Raw genomic sequence first — 27,359 nt, forward strand, 5'->3', positions numbered from 1 at the left:
TCTCTTTTTTCTATTCACTCCCTTCAAGGATACAACAGGTAGTTGGTTATCCTTCTGATTCCTCAGGCTTTGAGTCCTAAACAAGCTTCAAGGGCCAGGATATGTATTTATAGACATGGAAATTGATATGGTTTCTGCAGCATATTGGATAGAGCATGGGCCTGGGAGCCCGAATGATGGTTCTAATCACAGCTCCGCCACTTGTCTGCTGTTGTGACCTGAGCCTCAGCTTAGCTTCTCTGTGCTTCAGATAGCATTCCTTAAAATGGGGATGAGCCCCACATGAGGACAGGGACTGTGTCTTATCCCATTCTTCAGTGCTTGGTGCTTACCTGGACACATAGTAAGTACTTAAATACAATAATTATTATACTATTATTACTTCACTAATGTACTTCTGATCTCACCCCTTTTCCTCCACAGATTAGAATGCTTGTGGACTAAAGAAGCAGCATGGCTGAGTGGAAAGGATCAGAGGACCTGGTTCAATTTCTCCTTCTTAATTGCTTGCTGTGTGACCTTGGGCATGTCACTTCACTGCTGTGCCTCAGTTATCTCATCTGTAATTGGATTTAATTCCTGTTCTCCCATCTACTCCATGCTTCCTCTTTCCCACATGCCTAGACCCTCCAGAAACTCTCCAAGGAAGTGGAATTCTGTGTCCCTTCCTCCCATGGGAATTCAATTAATCTATCGAATAATTATCGAAATGCTTACTGTGTGCAGAGGATTTACTAGCACTTGGGAGAGGACAATACGCAGAATGGGGACACGTTCCTGCCCACACAAGCTACAGTCCACAGAAAAAATGCTCTCTCTTTCAGCACTGTTCATCTCCCAAATGGCCCTCAGGAGCTGCTAACCAAGATCCCTGAATCAAATCAACCAATCAATCAATCAATCAATCATACTTGTATTTATTGAACCCCTTACTGTGTGCAGAACACTGTATTAAGCATGGATAGTACAATACAACAGAGTTGGTAGAACAATTCCCTGCCCACCACGAATTTTAGAAAATGAATAAATTACTGAACTGTGCATAAGTGTGGTGGGCTGAGAGTGGGGTTGATTGTCAAGAGCTTAAAGGGTACAGATCCAATGATGGTGACAGAAGGGCGATTGTTGGGACAAGAGTTGGTCATCTTTGAAGCACCATACACACTTATTATTTCGTAACACCTCTTCTCCTCTCCTCAGGGACAGGAACTGCATCTAATCCCACCTGTGTATTATCTCCATGTTCACTATGTTCTGCACACAGTAATACTTAATAAATAATATTACTACTATTAAAAGAGGGCTCAATCGGGGAAGACCTCCTGGAGATATGTGCTTTAATAAGGCTTTGAGAGTGGAAAAATGATTGTCTGTTGACTATGAAGAGGAGGCGTTCCAGTCCAGAGGCAGGATGTGGTCAAGGGTCAGCAGTGAGATAGATGAGATCGAGATACAGTAAGCAAATTGCTGAATGATGTCAACAGATTCCATGGTACCTCAATGCACTCTCAACAAACTGTTCATAGTATAATAAAAGATTTTTAAGCGCTACTATTTGCCAGCACTATTTTATGCTCGGGGTAGATACGAGGTAATCAGGTTGTCCCATGTGGGGCTCACAGTCTTAATTCCCTTTACAGATGAGGTAACTAAGCACAGAGAAGTGAAGTGACTTGCCAAGGCCACAGTTTGCAAACAAGTGGAGCCGGGATTAGAATCCATGACCACTGACTCCCAAGCCCTTGCTCTTGCCACTAAACCACGCTGCTTCTCATGTAGTATTTGCTAACAATATGTGCCAAACACTGTACTAACCACAGGGGTAGATACACAGTCATCAGATCAGGCACAGTCTCTGTCCCTGGAATTTTTTAAATGATATTTATTAGGCACTTATTATGTGTCAAACACTGTTCAAAGCGCTGGGGTAATACAAGTCAGGTTAACTCAGTCCCTGTCCCACATGGGGCTTATTTCCCACTGTTCACTCGTTTGGATCTACTCTGCTTCAGAGTTTCCTACTGAGCTGGGGTAGATACAAGATAATCAGGTTGGACAGAGTCCATGTCCCATATGGGCTCACAGACTTAATTCCCATTTTAAAGAGGAGGAAGCTGAAGCTAAGAGAAGTTATGTGGCTTGCCCTTTGCTTTTTTTTTTTATAAAAATTGAACGGTATCTGTTAAGCATTTACTGTGTGCTAGACACTGTACTAAGCACTGGGGTAGAAACAAATAATCAGATTGACACATTCCAGTCCACATGGGACTCACAGTCTTATCTTCACTTAAAAGGTAAGGTACCTGAGCACAGATTGTTAAGTGACTTGGCCTAGTGGAAAGAGCACGACCTAGACAGAGGATCTGGTTCAATCCTGACTCTGCACTTACAGCTGTGTGAACTAGACAAATCCCTTCCTTTTCTGCTGCCTCAATCCCTCTTCAGGAAAATGAGCCCCATGTGATAGGGACTGTATCCAATTAACTGATTTGTATCTATCCCAGAACAGTGTTCGACACATAATAAACTAACAAATACCATTAAAAAATTTTGTCCCCCTACTTAGACTGTGAGCTCCATGTGAGACCTGATTATCTTGTATCTACACCGGTGCTTAGTACAGTGTTTGCATATAGTCAGAGTTTAACAAATTCCTAATTATTATTAAGGGTGACAGATCACCATGAGAAAACCCAGACCACCAGAAGAGATGGATTCGTGTCAGTCAACAGGTTGATATGGATTTGGGGATGGTGGCTGAGATATGATGAGATGGAGACGGACAGTTCCTGAGGAAGAAGTACATGGGTGTGAGTGCCGGTCAAGCGTGACGGTGATGATGAGGAGATTTCCCATCAGGCCACCAGTAGTCCAGGAGGAACAGGGTGCATGACCACGCTGCAGCTCCCAGACTCCAAGAACCCCAGAAGGAGGAATTCCGTCACTGTCGTGTGATTACTCATTTCCTTGGAGATCTGAATCTCTCCCTGAAGTGGAAAAGAAAGCAGAAGTGTGGTCAACTCTTGAGCATCAAGTGTTCCTTTATGGTATTTGGTAGGCAATTGTTATGTGTCAAACACTGTTCTAAACATTAGGGTAGATATGAATTATGAATGAATGGGGCTCACAGTCTAAGTAAGAGAACTGGTATTGAATGCTCATTTTACGGTTGAGGAAACTGAGGCACAGAAAAGTGAAGTGATTTGCCAAGGTTACTAAGCAAACATGTGGCAGAGCAGGATTAACCCAGGTCCTCTGACTCCGGCCCAGGCTCTTTCCCAGGCTCCCAGATCTCACTGCTTCTAAGACTACTTAAAAGAAGTCTCTGAGCATCAAAGCTCTGCTCATCTTAAACACTACAATAGATAGTAAGAGAAGCAGCGCGGCTCAGTGGAAAGAGCATGGGCTTTGGAGTCAGAGGTCATGAGTTCAAATCCCGTCTCTGCCACTTGTCAGCTGTGTAACTGTGGCAAGTCACTTCACTTCTCTGTGCCTCAGTTACCTCATCTGTAAAATGGGGATTAAGGACTGGGAGCCCCACGTGGGACAACCTGATTCCCCTGTGTCTACCCCAGCGCTTAGAACAGTGCTCTGCACATAGTAAGCGCTTAACAAATACCAACTTATTATAGATGGAAGACATGAGGAGAATGGACAATAGCAGAATATCCAAAGAGTTGCCAAGTGGAGAGTTAAAATTGAGAAACTGAGAACAAGGAGGGCAGAAGAAACATTTTAAGGACACAGTAAAACCAAGCTTCAGACAATATTGCATCCCAACTGGAAACTGGGAGTCTGTTCCTGAAGATACACCAGCACTGAATCTTGCAATCAAGAAAGGAGTTGCTCCCTTCAAACCAAACCTTTGTAAGGCATGAGAGACAGGAGGCAAATGAGAAAGCAGAGCCAGGCACTGCAAGCACTAAGCATGACAACACATTCAGGGAAAGTCTTTTTGTGTGTACAATGTGGACTGTGAATTTTACACTCATAGATAAATTTTATCATCAGTGGTGCCTGCATTCAAGGAGGGTAAACAAGCAGTGATAGAAGATAGTAGCAGTAGCAGTAATAATTATAATGATATTTGTTAAGCACTTACTATGTGCCAAGCACTGTACTACGCCCAGGATAATCAGTTCCCACGTGGGGTTCCACATTCTAAGTAGGGAGGGAGAACAGGTATTGTATCCCCATTTTGCAGATGAGGGAACTGAAGCCACAGAGAAATTAAGAGACTTACCCAAAGTAACCAGCAGGACTAGTGAGAACCACGATTAGAACGCAGGTCCTCTCACTTCCAGGCCCATGCTCTTTCCATGAGACTACACTGTGTTGTCGTAGTAGTAATGATCTTTATTCAGGTCCAATCTTGGATCCCCCTCTCAGGATCACCCCTGGAGAGCTTCCAATATTCTCCTAGTCTCAGCTATGGGAGGGAGAGTCAAGCAGAGGCCCACCCATTCCATTCCTAGCTTGGGCAGTGGCTAACGAGTGAAAGGCAATCTGCTACAAGTCAAAAACTCACCCGTGCTGGACAGCAGAGGCCTGGGAGAGAGTCGAGGGTGGAGACTCAAGTTTACTGCATGGAAGAAGCAGTGGTAAACCACTTCTATATTTTACCAAGAAAAGTGTATGAATACACTCACAAAACAATTACAGTGGAGAGTGGGGCATTCTGGGAGAGTTGTATCCATGGAGCCACTTTGGGTCACAGACCACTCAACAGCATTAGACGAAACAAGACGATCTTGGCTCTGCCACTTGTGTGCTGTGTGACCTTGAGCAAGTCATTTAATTTCTCTGGGCCTCAGTCACCTCATCTTTAAAACAGGGATTAAGACTGTGATCCCTAAATTTGACACAGACTGTTTCTAACTTCTACCTACTCCAGTGCTAATTCCAGTGTCTGGCACATAGTAAGCATTTAACAAATTCCATTTAAAAAAAACCCAAAACCTCACACTACTTGTAATACACATTACTACTTGTAATTCACATTACTAAAGGACTAGAAAAAGTGCAAAAAAAGCATATGTGTTCCCTGCCCACAAGCAACTTACAGTCAAATAGGGCAAGAGTCAAGTATCAACCCTCCCTGCTAGTTGATTGACGCAAAATAGTGTTCTGGAGACTACCTGCTTCTTGCCTATCAGTATCTTAAAGAAACCTTTAGAAAAAGGATACCAAATGTAGAGATGCAACGCCAAAGCTGTGGGAGGAGAGGGACTAATTCCTTCTGGGCTGATTAAATGAACGGAGAAATGAGGATATAAAAGAGGGATATTCGGAGTCACTCCGATAAAGCCAGCACCATAAAGCCACCATCTCCCCTCAAGCAGACTATTAATAATTGTCATATTTTTTAAGTGCTTACTCTATGCCGGGCACTTTACTAAGCAGTGGGGTGGATACAAGCAAATCGGGTTGGGCACCGTCCCTGTCCCATGTGAGTCCCACAGTCTCAATCGCCATTTTACAGATGAGTTAATTGAGGCACAGACAAGTGAAGTGACTTGCCCAAGGTCACACAGCATACAAGTGGCAGAGCCAGGAATAGAACCCATGACCTGTCTCCCACACCTGTGCTCTATCCACTACTCCCTGCTGCTTTTATTAGCTATGTTCCATCTGGATGGAGATGGTCATGCAGTGGAGGATCACATTTACTGGTGGATAGGATGCCACCTGCATGCCAACCTCTTTTCCTGCCTCCTGGATGCTGAGTTGACATAGATGTGGCTTTCTTCCAGTCCAGATGGTGGTCGTGGCAACCTTAGTGAGAAAGCAACTCGCTTTATCTCTCCTGACATTCTCCCATGACATTCTCCCATTCTCCCAAGTCACCTGCCCCTGAAAACAATCTTTGGAGTCCAATTTCAGAGGGAAAGTTGGCAAATTGCCAGGGGGTAAGGAGGCAGCAGGGGATCGTGGGAATCAGGAGACCTGGGTTTTAGTCCCAGATCTATTCTCCACCTCTCCCTCTGAGAGGCTTCACCATTTCTACATCTCGGTGGCCTGAAATGTCTCTTTTACTTACCCAAAAGCGTTATAATAATAATAACAAAAACAGCAGTAATAATCATAACAGTATTTAACACTTACTATGTACCATGCCCTGTGGTGGATACCAAAAAAATCGGATTGCCCACAATCAATCAATCAATGCTATTGAGTGTTTACCGTGTGCAGAGCAATCAGTTAATCCATTGTATTAATTGAGCACTTACTGTGCCAGTCAATCAATCAGTGGCATTTATTAAGTGTGTGGGCTGGGTTTATAGTGGGATTAGGGGAGTCCAGCACTGTGGAGACACAAAGGGCCATACCACTGCAGTATAATGGTGGGGGAGTCCAGCTTGGTAGAGGTAACCGGGATAATCACCCCTGTATTCTATCGGATGACCCCTTTGCTCCACCCAACTCCATGAAAGTAAGCTTCAGTGGTGGAGAGTCAAAATGAACTAGTGACCTGGGAGTCAAGTTCAATTAATCATATATATCGAGCACTTATCGTGGACAGGAGAGTAAGTGAATGAGACTGGGGTCAGTGTTGAATGACTGAAGGTAGCATTGCCCAAGGGGAAAGTAAGTAGCAGCAGTAAGCAGCAGCATGGCCTGAAAGTCAGAAGGTCATGGTTTAATTGTGACTCTGCGCTTAACTTCTCTGTGCCTCAGTTCCCTCAGCTGTAAAATGGGGGTTAAGACCGTGAGCCCTATGCGGGACAGGGACTGTGTCTAACCTGATTATCTCGTATCTATTCCAGTGCTCAGAACAGTGCCTGGAACATACTAAGCACTTAACAAATACCATAAGTATTAATAGCAGCAACAGCAGTGTTTGTAATGAGTAGTAATAGCATTATTGAATGGTATTTGTTAAGTTCCTATGATGTGCTAGGCACTGTACTAAGCACTGGGTAGAAAGAAGATAGTTTGGAGGACAGTCCAGTGAACCACAAGGGGCTCACAGCCTTAATCCCCATTTTACAGATGAGATAACTGGGGCACAACGAAGCAGCATGATCTAGTGGAAAGATCTCAGACCTGGGAGTCAGTGGACCTGCATTCTAATTCCAGGTCCACCACCACTTGTCAGTCAGCAGGTGAATCAGTCAGTCAATTGCATTTATTGAGAGCTTACTGCATGCAGAGCACTGTACTAAGCACTTGGGAGAGTACAACATAACAGATCCATTTCCTGCCTACTACGATCTTATAGCCTGTGTGACCTTGGGCAAATCACTTAATTTCTCTGTGCCTCAGTTACCTCACCTGTAAAATGAGGATTAAGACTGTGAGCCCTATTTGGGATGTGGACTGAGTCCAACCTGATTTGCTTGTATCTACCCCAGTTCTGAGTACAGTGCCTGGCACATAGTAAGGAATGAAGTGTGGGGATAACAAATGATGAAAATGGTGTATGCATTTTGCCTCCGGGAATATACTAAGCCAAATGGGAGATGTGCAGAGACCTCTCCTGTGCAAAATTTCCCCTTTAAGAATTTTCCCATTGTGACCTTCAGGTCCCTGTTCCTCAGGCTGTAGATGAGGGGGCTTAGGGTGGGGGGCTCCACTGTGTAAAACATAGACAGCAGAAGGTCCGTAACTGAGGGGGAGTCCAAGGGGGCCTTGAGGTAGGCAAAGAATGCCTTGAGGTAGGCAAAGAACCCAGTGGAGAGGGAAATGGTGATGATGAGATGGGGCAGGCAGGTAGAGAAGGCTTTGGTTCAGCCTTCTGTTGCCGGCATCCTCAGCACGGCTGCCATGATATGGATGTAGGAGACAGCGATGCCAATGAAACAGCAGAAGTCGAAAGCCACTTTGACGCAGATGGGCACCACCTCGTTGAGGAGGTCAGGAGAGTGGGAGATGGTGAGTAACTGGGGGATGTCACAGAAGAACTGGCCTACAACGTTGGACCCACAGAAAGAGAAGGAGAAGGTGCTGGCTGTGTGTAATGCAGCAGACAGCACCCAGCTCAGCCATGAGGCGGTGGTCATCTTCACACAGGCCCCTCGATTCATGACGACCTCATAGTGCAGGGGGCGGGAGATGGCCACATATTGGTTGTAGGACATCACTGTGAGGATGACCAGTTCTGTAAATACTGATGAAAGAGCAAAAAAAACCTGGAGGACACAGCCCAGGAAAGAGATGGATCTGTCATTAATCAGGGAGTTGTGGATGGATTTAGGGACAGTGATGGAGATGAGGCAGAGGTCGAGGACAGACAGGTGCCTGAGGAAGAAGTACATGGGGGTGTGGAGGCACCAGCCTAGGGTGGTGATGGTGATGATGAGGAGATTCCCCACCAGGGCCGCCAGGTAGACCAAGAGGAACAGCACGGCATGGACCAGCTGCAGCTCCTGGACCTCTGAGAACCCCAGGAGCAGGAATGCCGTCACTTGTGTGACGTTGGTCATTCTCTTAGGGTGTCTGATTCACTAGCTGTGTTCAAGGAGAAGTAGAAAAGATAATGAACAACACTAGTTATGTATTTTGTAAGTATATGAGTGCTGTGTGGTTACCCAAGAATCAAATATCAAGACAGGAATCAAAGATAAAAAGTCCTGGAATGTTGGTGCATGATAACAGCCACAGAGCATATGCCATCAATCAATCAATCAATCAATCTGAGTGCTTACTGTTTGTAGGGCACTGTACTAAGTACTTGAGAGAGTACAATATAGCAGAGTTGATAGACATGTTCCCTTCCCAGAATGAGTTTACAGTCTAGAGAAGGAGAAAGACATTAATATAGCTAAATAATTTGTAATATATAATTTACATATCTTCAATCACTCGTATTCACTGAGCACTTACTGTGTGCAAGCACTGTACTAAGTGCTTGGAAGAGTATAATATAACAAAGTTGGTAGAAATAATCCTGCCCACAATGAGCTTACAGTTTTAAAGAGGGAGACAGACAATAGTATAAATAAAGAAATTACAGATATGGCCATAAACACTGTGGGGCTGAAGAAGAGGTGACTAAAGGGAGCAAATCAAAGAGCAAGGGTGGCATAGAAGAGGTGGAGAGGATAGGAGGACAAAGTCGGGGAAGGCCTTTTGGAGAAGATGTAGTTTTAATAAGGCTTTGAAGTTGGGGAGAGTGACTGTTTGTCAGATATGAAGAGGAAGGGTGTTCCAGACCAGAGGCAGGATGTGGGAGAGAGGTCGGCAGTGAGATAGACGAGACTGAGATACAGTGAGTAGAGTGGCAACAGCGGAGCAAAGCATTCATTCATTCATTCATTCATTCAATGGTATTTATGGAGCACTTACTGTGTGCAGAGAACTGTACCAAGTGCTTAGAAAGTACAGTTCAGCAATAAAGAGACAATCCCTGCCCACAGTGGGCTTACAGTCTAGAAGGGGATAGACAGACATCAAAAAAAGTGAAAGGCATCAATAAATAGCATCAATATAAATAAATAGAATTATAGATATATGCCATCAAAACAGGTAAACAGGCATTAATATGATAAAATGGAATTATTGATATGTACATATATGCACAAGTGCTGTGGGGCAGAGGGTAGAGCAAAGAGCAAGTTGGGGCTATGGGAAGGGAAGGGGGGGAGCTGAGGGAAAAGAAGTTAAGTCTGGGAAGGCCTCTTGGAGGGGGTGAGCCTGCAGTAGGGCTTTGAAGGGAGGAAGTGTGTTTGGCAGATTTGAGGAGGGAGGGCGTTCAAGGCCAGAGGTAGGACGTGGGCCAGGGGTTGACAACAGGACAGGCAAGAACGAGGCACAGTAATAAGGTTAGCACCAGAGGAACGGAATGTGTGGGCTAGGATGTAGAAGGAGGGAAGGGAGGTGAGGAAGGAGGGGGCCAGGTGATGGAAAGCTTTGAAACCAATAGTGAGGAGTTTTGGCTTGATATGGAGGTTGATAGGCATCCACTGGAGATTTTTGAGGCAGGGGGTGACATGCCCAGAACGTTTCTGTAGAAAGATAATCCGGGCAGCAGAGTGAAGTATAGACTGAAGTGGGTAGAGACAGGAGGTTGGGAGGTCAGAAAGGATGCTGATGCAGTAATCCAGTCAGGATATTATGAGAGACTGTATTAACCTGGTAGCGGTTTGGATGGAGAGGAAAGGGCGGATGTTGGCGATGTTGCGAAGGTAAGACCTACAGGCTTGGTGACAGATTGGGTATGTGGAGTCAATGAGAGAGCAGAGTCAAGGATGACACCAAGATTGTGGGCTTTTGAGATGGGAAGAATGGTAGTGCTGTCCACTGTGATGGGAAAGTCAGGGAGAGGACAGGGTTTAGGAGGGAAGATAAGGAGCTCTCTCTTGGACATGTTAAATGTTAGGTGACTGGAGGACACCCGAGTAGAGATGTCCTGAAGGCAGGAGGAAATGCAAGCCTGGAGGGATGGGGAGAGAGCAGGGGAGGAGATGTAGATTTGGGTGTTATCTGCAGAGAGATGATAGTTGAAGCCTTGGGAGCGAATGAGCTCACCAAAGGAGTGAGTGTAGATGGAAAACAGAAGGGGGCCAAGAACTGACCCTTGAGGAACCCCTACAGCTAGGGGATGGGAGGGAGAGGAGGAACCAGTCAACACGATCAGGTCTGAGCTCCCCAGTCACCCCTCCGCCCTCCCCTCCCCCCCACCAACCCCTCCCCTACTTTCCCATCCTTCCCTGCAGATCCTCAGAAGATCTCTCCCTCCTCGCAAGTGTCACCCCTCCACCTGCGCCTCGGACCCCATTCCTCTCTCCTTCTTTAAAACCATCGCCCCTAGCCTCCTCCCTTCCTTAACTTCTATTTTTAACCACTCAATCTCCGAAGGGCTCCTTCCCCTCTGCCTTCAAACATGCCCACGTCTCCCCCATCCTAGAAAAACCGTCTTGACCCACTTCCCCTCCAATTATCGTCCTATCTCCCTACTCCCTTCTTTTCCAAAATCCTAGAACGAGTCGTCTACAGTCGATGCCTAGAATTCCTTAACTCCATTCTCTCCTAGACCCCCTCCAATCTGGCTTCAGTCCCTCCACTCTACGCGAGACTGCTCTCTCTAAGGTCACCCATGACCTCCTTCTTGCCAAATCCAATGGCTTCGCTACTCATTCTGATCCTCCTTGACCTCTCTGCTGCCTTTGACACTGTCGACATCCCTCCTCTCCATACCTTATCTCACCTTGGCTTCACGACTCTGTCCTCTCCTGGTTCTCCTCTTACCCTCTGGCCGATCATTCTCGTCGGTCTCCTTCGCTGGAGCCTCCTCCCTCCATCCTTTAACTGTTGGAGTTCTTCAAGGGTCAGTTCTTGGCCCTCTCTCTGTTCTCCATTTACACTCACTCCCTCGGTGAACTCATCCGCTCTCACGGCTTTGACTACCATCTCTACGCAGATGATACGCAGATCTACATCTCGCCCCTGTCCTCTCCCCTCCTTCGCTCGCATCTCCTCCTGCCTCCGGGACGTCTCCACCTGGATGTCGGCCCGCCACCTAAACTCAACATGAGCGACTGAGCTCCTCATCTTCCTCTCCCAAACCCGTCTCTTCCAGACTTCTCTATCACCAGTGGATTCGACCATCCTCCCGTCCGCGGGCCCACAATCTCGGTGTCATCCTTGACTCGTCCTCTCGTTCACCCACACATCCTATCCGTTACCAAACCTGCCGGGTTTCACCTCTAATATCGCCAAGATTCGCCCTTTCCTCTCCACCCAAACGGCTACCTTACTATTACGGGCTCTCGTTATATCCGCTAGACTACTGTGTCAGCCTTCTCTCTGACCTCCTTCCTCCTCTCTCGCCCCGCTCCGGTCTATTCTTCACTCCGCTGCCCGGCTCTCTTCCCGCAGAAACGATCTGGGCATGTCACTCCCCTTCTTAAACAACTCCAGTGTTGCCTATCGACCTCCGCTCCAAACAAAACTCCTCACTCTAGGCTTCAAGGCTCATCAATCACCTTGCCCTTACTACCTCTCCTCCCTTCTCTCTTTCTACCGCCCACCCCCCTCCGCTCCTCTGCCGCCCACGCTCCTCACCGTCCCTCGGTCTCGCCTATCCCGCCGGTCGACCCCTGGGTCACGTCCCGCGGGTCCTGGAACGCCCCTCCTTCACCTCCGCCAAACTGATTCTCTTTCCCTCTTCAAAACCCTACTTAAATCAATCACCTCCAAGAGGCGTTCCCAGACTGAGCTCCTCTTCCCCTCTACTCCCTCTGCCACCCTTTACCTCTCCGCAGCTAACCCTCATTTTCCCCTTTTCCCTTGCTCCTCCACCTCTCCCTTCCCATCCCACAGCACTGTACTCATCTGCTCAACTGTATATATTTTCGTTACCCATTTATTTTTTGTTAATGATTGTACAATCGCCTTGATTCTTTAGTTGCCATGTTTTACGAGATTCTTCCCCTTGACGCTGTTGAGTGCCGATTGTTCTTGTCTGTCCGTCTCCCCCGATTAGACTGTAAGCCCGTCAACGGCAGGGACCGTCTCGATCTGTTGCGCCGACTTGTTCAGCCAAGCGCTTAGTACAGTGCTCTGCACATAGTAAGCGCTCAGTGGGAGAGGAGGAACCAGTGAAGGAGACTGAGAATGAACGGCCAGAGAGATAAAAGCAGAACCTGGAGAGGACGGAGTCAGTGAAGCCATGGTTGGAGAACATGTTCAGGAGAAGGGGATGGTCGACAGTGTCAAAGCCAGCTGAGAGGTCGAGGAGGATTAGGGTGGAGTAGGAGCCGTTGGATTTGGCAGGAAGGAGGTCATCGGTAACCTTTGTGAGGGTGGTTTCAGTGGAGTGGAGGGGACGGAAGCCAGATTGGAGTGGGTTCAGGAGAGAGTTGGAGGAGAGGAATTCTAGGGAGTGAGTGTAGATGACTCGCTCCAGGAGTTTGGAAAAAAGGGTAGGAGGGAGATGGGGCAATAACTGGAGGGGGCTGTAGGGTAAAGGGAGGGTTTTTTTATAGGTTGGGGGAGTCATGAGCATGTTTGAAGGCAGAGGAGAAGAAGCAATAGGAGAGTGAGCAGTTGAAGATGGAATTTAAGGAGGGGAGGAGGGAAGGGGTGAGAATTTTTATAAGGTTGGGGGAATGGGGTCTGATGTGCATGTGGGAGGGGGGACACTTGAGAGGAAGGAGGAGATCTCCTCTGAAGATACTACAAGGAAGGATGGGAAAGTAGAAGAAGGGGTCAAGAGAAGGGAGGATGGAGGAGAGGGAAGGTGATTTCGGGAGTTCAGACCTGATGCTGTTAATTTTCCTGTTGAAGTAAGTGGCCAGATCGTTGTGGGTGAGGGTGATTCAGTCCCCTTCTATTCTCCATCTACACTCATTCCCTTGGAGAGCTTATTCTTTCCCACAGCTTCAATTACCATCTCTAGGCGAATGATATCCAAATTTACATCTCCTCCTCTGATCTCTCTTCCTCTCTCCAGGCTCGCATCTCCCCCTGGCTTCAAGACATCTCTACTTGGATGTCACCCTATCACCTCAAAATTAACATGTCCAAAACAGAATGCCTTATCTTCCCACCCAAACCTTGTCCTCTCCCAGACTTTCCCTTTACTCTAGGCGGCACCACCATCCTTCCTGTCTCACAAGCCTGTAACCTTGGCGTTATCCTTGACTCCGCTCGTTCATTCAACCCACATATCCAATGTCACCAAATCCTGTCGCTCTTTACCTTCACAACATTGTTAAAACCGACCTTTCCTCTCCATCCAAACTGCTACCACGTTAGTATAATCACTCATTCTATCCCTCCTAGATTACCGCATTAACTTGTTGAACTCCCAACCTCCTGCCTCTCCCCACTCTAGTCAATATTTCATTCCTCTGCCCAGATTATCATTCTACAGAAAAGTTCAGGACATGTCACCCCTCTCCTCCAAAATCTCCAGTGGTTGTCTCTCCACCTCCATATCAAATAAAAACTCCTCACTATTAGCTTTAACACACTCCATCACCTTGTGCCCTCCTACCTCACCTCACTCCTCTCTTTCTACAACCCAGCCCACACACTTCACTTCTCTGCTGCTAACCTTCTCACTGTGCTCATTCTTGCCTGTCTCACCACCAAACCCTGGCCCATATCCTACCTCTGGCTTGGAATGCTCTCCCTTCTCAAATCCGACAATCACTCTCCCCACCTTCAGAGCCCTACTGAAGGCACATCGCGTCCAAGAGGCCTTCCCAGACTAAGCCCCACTTTTCCTCCTCTCCCACTCCCTTCTGCATCACCCTGACTTGCTCTCTTTGCTCTTTCCCCCGCTCCTAGCCCCACAGCACTTATGTATCTATCTTTAATTTAATTTATTTATAGTGATGTCTATTTGTACTGATATCTGTCTCGCCCCTCTAGACTGTGAGCTCGTTTTGGGCAGGATTGTCCTCTTTATTGCTTTGTTATACTTTCCCAAGCACTTAGTACAGTGCTCTGCAAACAGTAAGTGCTCAATAAATATGATCAAATCAATGAATGAATCTTGCGTCTACCCCAATCCATAAATGGTATTCCCAGCTCTGCCACTTGTCGGCTGTGTGACTGTGGGCAAGTCACTTAACTTCTCTGTGCCTCAGTTCCCTCATCTGTAAAATGGGGATTAAGACTGTGAGCCCCACGAGGGACAACCTGATTCCCCTATGTCTACCCCAGCGCTTAGAACAGTGCTCGGCACATAGTAAGTGCTTAACAAATACCAACATTATTATCATTATTATTATTATTAATACTAATTGTGGCATTTGTTCAGCGCTTACTATGTACTAAGCACTATATTGAGTGCTGGAGTAAATATAAAATAATCAGGTCCTACATGGGAGTCACGGTCTAAGAAGGAGGGAGGAGAGGTATTGTATCTCCATTTTGCAGATAAGAGACCTGAGGCACCAAGAAATTCAGTGACTTGCTCAAGGTCCCACAGCAGACAAGTGGCAGAGATGGAATTAGAACCCAGGCCCTCTGCCTATAATAATAATTTACTGAGCACTTACTAAGTGCAGAGCACTGTCCTAAGTGCTTGGGAGAGTAATCACAACAGAGTTGGTAGACACCTTCCCAGCCCACAAGGAGCTCAGTCTAGGAGGGGAGACCTATATTAATCAATCAATCAATCAATCAGTGGTACTTATTGAGCACCTGTTGTGGGCAGAGCACTATACTAAGCACTTGGAAGAGTCCAATACAACAGATTTGGTAGATAGGTTCCCTGTCAAAGGTGAGCTTTCAGTCTAGAGGGAACGGGCTGTATGGGAGGCTTAGTGAAAGACTCACCTGAATGTTTCAAGCCCCAAGCTGACATCAGATTCAAAGGCTCTGGTTACCAGCTCTCTCCCTGTTGTGAGAAATGAGCAAGAGTTCAAGGGGGAACATTCTTCCTTGAGGAATGACCAACATGGCGGAAGAAAGGCACCGTTTTCCACAGTCCCTGTTCCAACAATTGCCATTGGTGGGGGTATTCAATCATTCAGTCAGTCAATTGCATTTTTCATATTTACTGGTAGTCCCAGTAAAGGGGCCAGGGACACAACAGCTATTAATGTCGTGAGGAGATTTTGGTATCGTGCACCCAAGTGAATTGCATCAGAAGGGACCGGAGTCCACAGTGCACATTGCTGCCTTGGTTTCCATGGATACAGAAATTGGATGGCTCAGAGGTGATTGGGGAATGATCAGCCAGGAATTGGTGTGGCAGGAAGAAATCCCAAGGAGCCCAGCTGCCATGTGAATGAGAAATGGGCTAGGTCAAAGCCACTTCGAGTGGAGAATCATGGATAATGATGCAAGTTACATTAAGGGAGTCATGTCTCCCTTCGGTGCCAGGAAGTCATTAATTCAATCATATCTATTGAGCACATACTGTGTGCAGAACACTTTATTAACTAATTGGGAGAGTACAAAATAACAATAAACAGACACATTCCCTGCCCAAAATGAGCTTAGTGTCTAGCCCCACTGAAAAGAGCTTCTCTGACCCTTTAGTTTAACCCCTTGGCTTACTCCTTTCGTTGTACACCACCTGTGGTGCAGCATGGGCTAGTGGACAGTACATGGGCTGGGATTCAGTAGCCCTGAATTCTAATCCCAGGTTCGCCCCTGACCTGCTGTGTGACTTTGGGTAAGTCGCTTAACGTCTCTGGGACTTGGCTTCCTCATCTATAAAATGAGAATAAGATACCCACTCCCCCTATCACTTTGATTGGAGACTATGTCCAATCTGATTACTTTATGCCCTTCATTTAGTACCTGGCATGTGCTTAATCAATCAATCTATCAGTCAGTGGCATTTATGGAGCTTTGACTGTGTGCAGAGCACTGTACTGAGCTCTCAGGAGAAGACGATACAGTAGAGTTGGTAGGCATGTCCCCTGACCACAAGGAGCTCACAGTCTAGACATGAAGGCAGACATTAAAATAAATGGATAAATTATGGTTATGTGCTTATGTGCTATGGGGTTGAGGGTGGGGTGAATATCAAGTGCTTAAAGGATAAAGATCCAAGTGCAAGGGTGATACAGAAGGGAGAAGAAATAGGGGAAAAGAGGACTTGGTTGGGGAAGCCCTTTGGATGGAGATATAATTTTAACAAGTCTTTGAAGGTAGGGAGAGTGATGGTCCATCACATATGAAATGGGAGGGAGTTCCAGGACAGAGGGAGGATATGGGCAAGGGGTCGGCAAAGAGATAGACAAGATTGAGGTCTAGAGAGTAGGTTGGCATTAGAGGAACTGATAGGGTCTGGGCATCAGAAGACCTAGGTTCTAATCCCAGCTCCACCACTTACCTGCTGGATGACCTGGGGCAAGTCACTTAACTTCTCTGTGCCTCAGTTTTCTCATCCACTAAATGGGGATTCAATACCTGTTCTCCCTCCTACTTCAACTGAGAGCCCCATGTGGGATCTAATTATCTTGTATCCACCCCAGTGCTTAGTTCAGTGTTTGACACACAGTAAGAGCTTATAACACAATTTTTATTGTTATTATTACAGTGAAGTATGTGGACTGGGTTGTAGTAGGAAAGCAGCAAGGTAAGGTAGGAGGGATTGTTCTTACTGGTAGAGTCAACCTGCTTAGGATTTTTCTCTACCTGAGTAAATCCTCCAGACTCAGGGGAAATGGGAGCATAGTCAGGGAAGGCCTCTTGGAAAACTGTTTTTAATAAGGATTTGAAGGTGGGAAGAGTGATTATCTGTCAGATATGAAGAGGGAGGGGATTCCAGGCCAGAGGCAGGACTTGGGCTAGAGGTTGGTGGCGAGTCTCCAGTCCATACTTCAATCATTTTTCTACAAAAACGTTTTGTACAAAAATGTTCAGGACTCATCACCCCATTTCCCAAAACCTCCAGTGTTTGCCCATTCACCTCTGCATCAAATAAAAACTTCTCACCATTAGCTTTAAAGCACTCAATCACCTTGCCCCCTCCTATCTCACTTTGCTACTCTCTTATTACAACGTGGCCCGCACACTTGGCTCCTCTAATGCTAACCTCACTGTGCCTCGACCTCTCCTGCCTCACTGCTGACCCCTCACTTGTGTCCTGCCTCTGGTCTGGAATGTCCTCTCTCCTCAAATCTGACAGACAATTACTCTCCCCTATCAAAGCCTTACTGAAGGCATATCCCCTCCAGGAGGCCTTCCCTGACTAAGTCCCCTCTTTCCTCTCCTTTCATTCATTCATTCAATCGTATTTATTGAGCAATTACTTTGTGCAGAGCACTGAACTAAGTGCTTGGAATGTACAATTCGGCAACAGATAGAGACAATCCCTGCCCAACAACGGGCTCACAGTCTAAAAGGGGAGACAGCAAAACAAACAAGTAGTCAGGCATCAATACCATCAAAATGGTAAATAGAATAAATAGAACCATATACACATCATTAATAAAATAGAGAAAGAATATATACAAATATACATTAGCGGAGTGAAGTATAGGCTGAAGCAGGGAGAGACAGGAGGATGGAAGATCAGAGAAGAGGCTGTTGCAATAATCCAGTCGGGATATTATGAGAGATTGTACCAGCAAGGCAGCAGTTTGGATGGAGAGGAAAGGGCGGTTCTGCTTCACCCTGACTTACTCCCATTATTCTTCCTCCCAGCACTTATGTACATATGTGTAATTCATTTATTTATATTAATGTCTGTCTCCCCCTACTAGAATGTAAGCTCGCTGTGGGCAGAGAATGTGTCTACTTATAGTTGTACTCTCCCAAGCGCTTAGTACAGTACTCTGTACACAGTAAGTCCTCATTAAATATGATTGAATGAATGAATGAATGAATGAATGAATGAATGAGATATTCGAGATGGAGGTACAGTGAGTAAATGGGCACCAAAGAAGTGAAATGTGTGGGCTAAGATGTGAAAGAGCCTGGGCTTGAGAGTCAGAGGTCATGAGTTCGAATCCCAGCTCTGCAACTTGTCAGCTGTGTGACTGTGGGCAAGTCACTTAACTTCCCTGTGCCTCAGTTCCCTCATCTGTAAAATGGGGATGAAGACGGTGAGCCTCATGTGGGACAACCTGATTACCCTGTATCTACCCCAGCGCTTAGAACAGTGCTCTGCACATAGTAAGCGCTTAACAAATATCAACATTATTATTATTAGTAAGAAATCGGGGAGATAAAGCAGTAGAGGACAAAGTGATTGAGTGCTTCAAAGCCTATGTTAAGGAATTTCTGTTTGATGCATAGGTGGATGGGCAACAATTGGAGGTTCTTGAGGAGTGGGGAAACATGGAATGAACTTTTTTGGCCCAGAGTTGTCCCAAGCCCTGTCCACCAGGTCATCAAATGATCACAGAGAGAGCTTCTTCCTGATCCTCTTCAATGCCTCCTTGACATCTTTGTTCCTCAGACTGTAGATGATAGGATTCAGCCCTGGAATGATGACGGTGTAGAAGATGGACACCACCTTGCTCTGCTCCATGTTCGAGGTGGCACCGGACTGGGCATACATGAAGAAGACAGAGCCATAAAACAGACCCACGCCCACCAGGTGGGAGACACAGGTGGAGAAGGCTCTCATCTGTCCCTCTGCTGAGAGGATCCTCAGGATGGTAGAGAGGACAAGGACGTAGGAGATCGAGACGATGGAGAAGGTGCCCATGATGATGGAGCCACCCAGGCCGAGCAAGACCAGCTGGTTGCTCAGCGTGTCGGAGCAGGACGGGGTCAGGATCGGGAGGACGTCGCAGAAGAAGCCATCGATTTTGTTGGGCCCACAGAACAGTAATCAGAAGATCATGGTGGTTTGGGTCAAGGCGTTGACCACTCCCCAGAGGTACAAGCCCCCCACCAGCAGATGGCAGATTCCATGGGACATGATCATGGAATAGTGGAGGGGGTCACAGATGACGATGAAGCGATCATATGCCATGGTGGCCAGGAGGAAAGCCTCTGTCGTCCCAAAGAGGGAGAGGAAAAAGAACTGAGTGGCACAGCCAGGGAAGGAGATGGCTGCCCGCTCTGAGACGAAATTAAGCAGGGCCCTGGGGGCGATAGTAGAGGAATAGCAGACTTCCAGGAGAGATAGGCTGCAGAGGAAGGAGTACATGGCAGTGTGAAGCTGGGAGTCCAGAGTGATGATGGCAACCATTCCGAGATTGCCCACCACGGTCACGCCGTACAGGACCAGGAACGTTAGAAATAGTGTTCCTTGCAACCACGGCCCGCCTCGGAACCCCAGGAGGATGAACTCAGTGACAGTGGTGAGATTCTCCATTGCTAATGAACCCCGTCCAATACCTTCTACTGGGATCTCCTGGACCAGTTGAGTCATGGTCGTTTGCTGATAATAATGACAATTACCATAATCATAATCACAATAATCATAATCATAATGGGATTTGTTAAATGTTTACTAAGTGCCAAGAACTGTACTAAGTATTAGAGGGGGAAACAGACATTAGTATACATAAGTAAGCTACAGATCCTCTAGACTGTAAGCTCATAGTAGGCAGGGAATGTATCTGTTTATTGTTGTATTGTACTCTCCCAAGCACTTAGACCAGTGCTCTGCACACAGTAAGGGCTCAATAAATATGATTGAGTGAATGAGTGGGGCTTGACTTCTGACTCATAGCGACTTCATAGACATATCTCTCCTAGAATGCCCCACCTCCATCTGCAATTGTTCCGGTAGCATATCCATATAGTTTTCTTGGTAAAAATACAGAAGTGGTTTACCATTGCCTCCTTCCGTGCAGTAAACCTGAGTCTCCACCCTTGACTCTCCCGTGCCACTGCTGCCCAGCACAGGTGAGTTTTGACTTCTAGCAGATTGCCTTCCACTCGCTAGCCACTGCCCAAGCTAGGAATAGAATGGGTAGGCCTCTGCTTGACTCTCCTTCCTGTAGCCAAGACTGGTAAAGTACTGGATACTCTCTAGGTGAGATCCTGAGACGGTAATGAATGGGTAGATAGAAGATAATCAGGTCCTGCAAGGGGCCTACAGTCTAAATAGAAGGGAGAACAGGTATCGAATCCACATTTGGAGATGAGAGAACTGAGGCACAGAGAAGTCAAGTGACTTACCCAAGGCCACACAGCAGAGAAATGGTGGAGCCAGGATTAGAATGCAGGTCCTCAGACTCCCAGGCCTGTGCTCTTTCTACTAGGGAAGAGGAAGAAGAAGAAGAAGGAGGAGGAGGAGGAGGAGGAGGAGGAGAAGAGAGAAGGAGAAGAAGAGGAATAGGAAGAAGAAGAAAAATATTTGTTAAGCACTTACTGTGTGCCAAGTACTAAGGGGTAGATATGTCATGTTGAACACAGTCCCTGCACATTGGGGGCTGATAGTCTAAGTTGGGGGAAGAACAGATATTGAATCCCCATTTTGCAGATGAGGGAACTGAGGCATAGAGAAGCAAAGTGACTTGCCTAAGGTTACACATCAGACAAGTGGCAGAGCTGGGGTTTTGTTTATGACAAATTTTCTCATTGTATCCTCATAATGACGCTCTGAAATAGGAAGAGGTAAGGAATATTATCCACACAGAGATTAAGGTGCTTCAATGAGTCAATCTTATTTATTGAGCACTTATTGGGTACAGAGCACTACACTAAGCACTTGGGAGATTACAATAGAACCGAGTTCCCTGCCCACAAGAATAAGTATTTAATCCCCATTTTGCAGATAATGAGACTAAGGCACAGAGTCCTCAAGTGACTTGCCCAAGGTCACACAGCACTCAAGTGGTGGAGTTGGGATTAAAACCCAGGTCTCCTAACTCCTGTGCCCTTTGCTGACAATGACCCATAAATTCACTCTTTTAGGCTTGCCTGCCATTTGTCATCGAATAACATTCGTCAGTTGCCCTGTTGAAAGTGCACTAGAAGCTGGTCTCTCTTTTTGCAGTGGGTCTTGGAACCACAGCCTAATAGGAGAAGCAGCACGGCTTAGAGGAAAGAGCACAGGCCTCAGAGTCAGCTCATTATGGGCGGGGAATGTGTCTGCTAATTCTGTTGTATTGTACTCTCCCAAGAGCTAAGAACAGAGCTCTGCACTTAGTACATGCTCAATAAATATAATTGATTGATAGTGCAGGCTCTGCTACTTGTCTGCTGTGTGACCTTGAGCAAGTCCCTTAACTTCTCTGTCCCCTCAGTTCCCTCATCTGTAAAATGGAGATTAAATCCTCCTCACTCCGATTTTGGCTGTGAGCTCCATGTGGGATAGGGATTGTGTCCAACCTGATGAGCTTGAATCTACTCCAGGACTTAGTAGACTGCCTGGTACTCAGTAAGTGCTTAACAAATACCATAAAAAAAAAAGATTGGACACCCACAAAGACCTTGCATGGGCTGTGTTCTCCTCCCAACTTGGTTTCTGAGATGAAAACAATCTGACTTCTCAAAGAACCGCATTTCTCAAAAACTGCTCCTCTTTTTTCTGCCCCCTAAAAAAGGGGCCTGGATCACCTCCCCAGACCATTTTAGAACAAAAGGCTGCCCAGGTTGTCAAGAATCACTGTGACTTTCTGTAGTTTAGGATGGGTGAAAGACTATGCCCCCTATCAGGGTCACACCTGGAGAGTTTCCATTACTCTACCAGTCTCAGCTATGGGAGGGAGAGTCAAGCAGAGGCCTACCCATTCCATTCCTAGTTTGGGCAGTGGCTAACAAGTAGAAGTCCATCTGCTACAAGTCAAAACTCCCCTGTGCTGGGCAACAGAGGTATGGGAGAGAGTCAAGGAAGGAGACTTGAATTTACTGAGCTGAAGGCGGCAATGGTAAACCACTTCTACATTTTCACCAAGAAAATTCTATGGATACACTACCAGAACGATTGCAGATGGAAAGCGGGGCGTTCTGGGAGAGATGTGTTTGTGGAGTCGTTATGGGTCAGAAATGACTTGACGGCATAAGACAAGACAAGAGAGACTATGGATTTAGAGGAATCAGAAGTTAGAATCTGTATTGTTAGAGAAGCAGCATGACCTAGAGGAAAGTGCATGAGCCAAAAAGTCAGAGGACCTGGGTTCTAATCCTGCCTCCACCACTTAGCTGCTGTGTGATCTTGAATGAGTCATTTCACTTCTCAGTGCCTCAGTTATCTCATTCTGTAAAATGGAGATTACCACTTTAAGCCCCACATGGGACATGGATTCTGTCCAAACTCATTAGTTTCTATCTATCCCAGCCTTTAGAACAGTGCCTGGCCCAAGGTAAGTGCTTAACAAATGCCACAAAAAAAACAAACAATCCCGGCTCTACCATTTAGGTTCTGAATGACCTTAAGCAAGTCATTTAACTTCCCTGTACCTCACTTACCTCCTCTGTGAAATGGGGATTAGTCAGTCAATTAGTCAATCTTATTTATTGAGTGCTTACTATTCATTCATTTATTAAACTGTATTTATTCATTCAATAGTATTTATTGAGCGCTTACTATGTGCAGAGCACCGTACTAAGCGCTTGGAATGAACAAGTCGGCAACAGATAGCGACAGTCCCTGCCGTCTGACGGGCTTACAGTCTAATCGGGGGAGACAGACAGACAAGAACAATGGCAATGAATAGAGTCAAGGGGAAGAACATTGCGTAAAAACAATGGCAACTAAATAGAATCAAGGCGATGTACATTTCATTAACAAACTAAATAGGGTAATGAAAATATATACAGTTGAGCAGACGAGTACAGTGCTGAGGGGATGGGAAGGTAGAGGGGGAGGAGCAGAGGGAAATGGGGGGAAAAGAGGGTTAAGCTGTGGAAATGTGAAGGGGAGGTGGTAGAGGGAGTAGAGGGAGAAGGGGAGCTCAGTCTGGGAAGGCCTCTTGGAGGAGGTGAGTTTTAAGTAAGGTTTTGAAGAGGGGAAGAGAATTAGCTTGGCAGAGGTGAGGAGGGAGGGAATTCCAGGACCGCGGGAGGACGTGGCCCAGGGGTCGACGGCGGGATAGGCGAGACTGAGGGACGGTGAGGAGGTGGGCAGCAGAGGAGCGGAGCGTGCGGGGTGGGCAGTAGAAAGAGAGAAGGGAGGAGAGGTAGGAAGGGGCAAGGTGATGGAGAGCCTCGAAGCCTAGAGTGAGGAGTTTCTGTTTGGAGCGGAGGTTGATAGGCAACCACTGGAGGTGTTTAAGAAGGGGAGTGACATGCCCAGATCCTTTCTGCAGGAAGATGAGCCGGGCAGAGGAGTGAAGAATAGACTGGAGCCGGGCGAGATTGGAGGAAGGGAGATCAGAGAGAAGGCTGACACAGTACTCTAGCCGGGATATAACGAGAGCCCGTAGCAGTAAGGTAGCCGTTTGGGTGGAGAGGAAAGGGTGGATCTTGGCGATATTGTAAAGGTGAAACCGGCAGGTCTTGGTAACGGATAGGATGTGTTGGGTGAACGTGAGAGACGAGTCAAGGATGACACCGAGATTGCGGGCCTGAGAGACGGGAAGGATGGTCGTGCCATCCACGTTGATAGGGAAGTCTGGGAGAGGACCGGGCTTGGGAGGGAAGATGAGGAACTCACTCTTGCTCATGTTGAGTTTTAGGTGGCTGGCCGACATCCAGGTGGAGACATCCTGGAGGCAGGAGGAGATGCGAGCCTGAAGGGAGGGGGAGAGGACAGGGGCAGAGATGTAGATCTGTGTGTCATCTGCGTAGAGATGGTAGTCAAAGCCGTGAGAGCGAATGAGTTCACCAAGGGAGTGAATGTAAATGGAGAACAGAAGAGGGCCAAGAACTAACCCTTGAGCAACTCCAACAGTTAAAGGATGGGAGGGGTAGGAGCCGCCTGCGAGGGAGACCGAGAATGACCGGCCAGAGAGATAAGAGGAGAACCAGGAGAGGACGGAGTCCGTGAAGCCAAGGTGAGATAAGGTATGGGGGGGGCGGGTGGTCGACAGTGTCAAAGGCAACAGAGAGGTCAAGGAGGATTAGAATGGAGTAGGAGCCATTGGATTTGGCAAGAAGCAGGTCATGGATGACCTTAAAGAGAGCAGTCTTGGTAGAGTGGAGGGGACGGAAGCCAGATTGGAGGGGGTCCAGGAGAGAATGGGAGTTAAGGAATTCTAAGCAGCGATTGTAGACGACTCGTTCTAGGATTTTGGAAAGAAAGGGTAGTAGGGAGGTAAGGCGATAACTGGAAGGGGAAGTGGGTCAAGAGCGGGTTTTTTTAGGATGGGGGAGACATGGGCATGTTTGAAGGCAGAGGGGAAGGAGCCATTGGAGACTGAGTGGTTAAAAATAGAAGGTAAAGAAAGGAGGAGGGCAGGGGTGATGTTTTTAATAAGGTGAGCAGGAATGGGGTCCGAGGCGCAGGTGGAGGGGGTGGCACTTGCGAGGAGGGAGGAGATCTCCTCTGAGGATACTGCAGGGAATGATGGAAAAGTAGGGGAGAGGGTTGGTGGGGGGGAGGGGAGAGGCGGAGGGGTGACTTTGGGGAGCTCAGACCTGATTGTGTTGATTTTTGTGATGAAGTAGGTGGCCAGATCATTGAGGGTGAGAGATGGGGGAGGGGGAGGAACAGGGGGCCTAAGGAGAGAGTTAAAGTCCGGAACAATTGGCAGGGGTGACGGGCATGGGTGTCGATGAGGGAGGAGAAGAGGTTTTGCCTGGCGGAGGAGAGGGCAGAGTTAAGGCAGGAATGGGGGACGGTGAAGATGTGGGTGGCAGAGGAGCGGAGCGTGCAGGGTGGGCAGTAGAAAGAGAGAAGGGAGGAGAGGTAGGAGGGGTCACGGTGATGGAGAGCCTTGAAGGCTAGAGTGAGAAGTTTTTGTTTCATGCAGAGGTTGACAGGCAACCACTGGAGGTTTTTAAGAAGGGGAGTCACACACACACTCACACACAACACACACACACTTTATTTACCCCTTCAACTCACCATGCACTTAGGCACACCCACCAAGCTCTGAACTATACACCCCACAACAATTAGGTATATATCCTTCCACTTAGGTCCTTACCTTACCTATATTGTATTAATTGGGTCCTCCCCATTCAACTGATGCTGGACCTATAAGATTCTAAGGGAACTCTGGTAGTATGTGGGAGACAAGCATACCTTGAAGGTGCAAGGGAAGGAGAGCAGAAAAGTGGGGACAGGTCTGTTAAGGTGGTGAGTCAGGGCTGCAGTGAACATGTCTGTTAATTCTGTTTTAGTGTATTCTCCTAACAAAGTAGTACAGTGCCCTACACATAGTAAGCACTAAGCAAACATCACTGATAAATTGCAGGAAGGAAGTGTCTCTTGGAATTTCCACAGCCACAGACAAAGGCTGGAGAACAAAGAGACAGTTTGAGTGGCGAAGAAGCCTTCTGAAAGGGAGTGTTAGGCTCTTCACCCCACTACCCACTTCCCTCACAGGCACGAATAAGGTCGGGAAAGGGGAAAGATTATACCTCCACATAGCCTGCCAATGACACCTTGAAGGAAATTACCTGGCCCAGAGAGCCCCTAGTAAGCAAGCCAGAAAGCACATTCAAAGTTACTCCAAACTCCACACCTCCTTCACCCCCAAAACTTTCCTCTTATCCTCCTAAACTCCACAACCCCTCACATTAAAGGCAACATATTCAACTCCAAATAGCCTCAGGCTCTGGAGGCTTATATAGGGCAGGGAGAGGAGGGTAGGGGCAGGGCCCGGCGTGACGTCAGTAATCCACTTGGTTAGTAGCAGCTGGGTTAGAGATCAGGTATCCTGGAGGGAAGCCCTATCAGCTTCATTGGAAGAGGGGATGGCTTTGGGAAAGATAGGGTAGGATGGGATAGGGGATAAGGGATAGGATTGGATTGAATCTCTAGCATGAAAAGCTTTGTCCAGGGAAGCACAAATTCATTCATTCGATAGTAGTTTTTCCAGCTCTCCAGAGGGTCTCATCTCTGACCTTACCCCCACCCCACCTTTTCTTTCCCTTCGCTCCTCAGAGCCCCCACATGTGACCTGCTGACACTGGACCCCAGGAGTAGTCAGAGCAGTCTGGCCCTGTAAAGTAGAAAGCAACATCACTTTCCACTTGAAAAGGGTTCGGGGCCAAGCCTGCAAGGCAAAGGCTGTGGGGCCTAAACTGGAAGAAAAGGGTTCAGGGCCCAATGTTCAAGTCAAAGCCTGCCTGGCCCAAACGAGAACGAAAAGGGTTCGGGGCCAAATCTGCAAGGCAAAGACTATGCGGGCCAAGCCTGAACAAAAAATATACAGGGCCAAACCTGCAAGGCAAACTCTTGGGTGGCCAAACTGGTTCCAGAAGTGTTTGGGGCTAAACCTGCAAGCAAAGGCTGCAGGACCCATACTGAAATGAAAAGTGTTCAGTGACAAACCTGCAAGGCAAACTCTGTGGAGACTAAACTGGAACAAAAAGTGTAGGGAGTCAAACCAGCAAGGCAAAGGCTGTGAGGGCTAAACCTGCAAGGCAAACTCTAGGGGTCCCAAACTGGAAACAAAATGATTCAGGGCCAAACCTGCAAGGCAAAGGCTGCGGGGCCCAAAGTGGAACCAAAAGGGTTCAGGGCCAAAGCTGCAAGGTAAAGGCTGTGGGACCCAAAGTGGAACCTAAAGCGTTCGGGGTCTAACCTGCAAGGCAAAGGCTGCGGGGTCCAAACTGGAAGGAAAAGGGTTTGGGTCCAAACCTGCCAGGCATAGGCTGCCTGGCCCAAACAGGAACAAAAAGAGTTCAAGGCCAAACCTGCCAGGCAAAGGCTGTGGGGCTCAAAACTGAACAAAAAAGATTCGGGGCCAAACTTGCAAGGCAAGCTCAAGGGGACCCAAACTGCAACCAAAAGTCTTCAGGGCCAAATCTGCAAGGCAAACTCTGGGGTGGCCAAACTGGTACTAAAAGGGTTTGGGGCCAAACCTGCAAGGCAAAGGCTGTGGGACCCAAATTAAAACGAAAAGGGTTCAGGGACAATCCTGAAAAGCAAACTCTCGGGGGAACTAACTGGAACAAAAAATGGTTGGGAACCAAACCTGCAAGGC

General features: G+C 47.2%; 2 protein-coding genes and 1 non-coding gene across 3 annotated transcripts; all 3 read right to left on the reverse strand.

Moving 5' to 3' along the window:
- Positions 1–7,730: 7,730 nt before the first annotated feature.
- LOC114808952 (olfactory receptor 14A16-like) lies at positions 7,731–8,426 on the reverse strand. Its single transcript, XM_029057255.1, has one exon. It carries the CDS (start codon positions 8,424–8,426, stop codon positions 7,731–7,733), a length of 696 nt encoding a protein of 231 aa, XP_028913088.1.
- A 10,331-nt stretch (positions 8,427–18,757) lies between these two features.
- On the reverse strand, positions 18,758–19,684 carry LOC100089702 (olfactory receptor 12-like). Its single transcript, XM_001518991.4, is given in 1 exon segment — positions 18,758–19,684. A coding segment is annotated over 1 exon segment (927 nt).
- A 546-nt stretch (positions 19,685–20,230) lies between these two features.
- On the reverse strand, positions 20,231–20,368 carry LOC114808960. Its single transcript, XR_003756705.1, has one exon. It is a non-coding gene; the product is annotated as a small nucleolar RNA SNORA7 (small nucleolar RNA).
- Positions 20,369–27,359: the final 6,991 nt, after the last annotated feature.

Source organism: Ornithorhynchus anatinus, unplaced genomic scaffold (assembly GCF_004115215.2).
Source record: "Ornithorhynchus anatinus isolate Pmale09 unplaced genomic scaffold, mOrnAna1.pri.v4 scaffold_77_arrow_ctg1, whole genome shotgun sequence".
Taxonomy (NCBI): Eukaryota; Metazoa; Chordata; class Mammalia; order Monotremata; family Ornithorhynchidae; genus Ornithorhynchus; species Ornithorhynchus anatinus.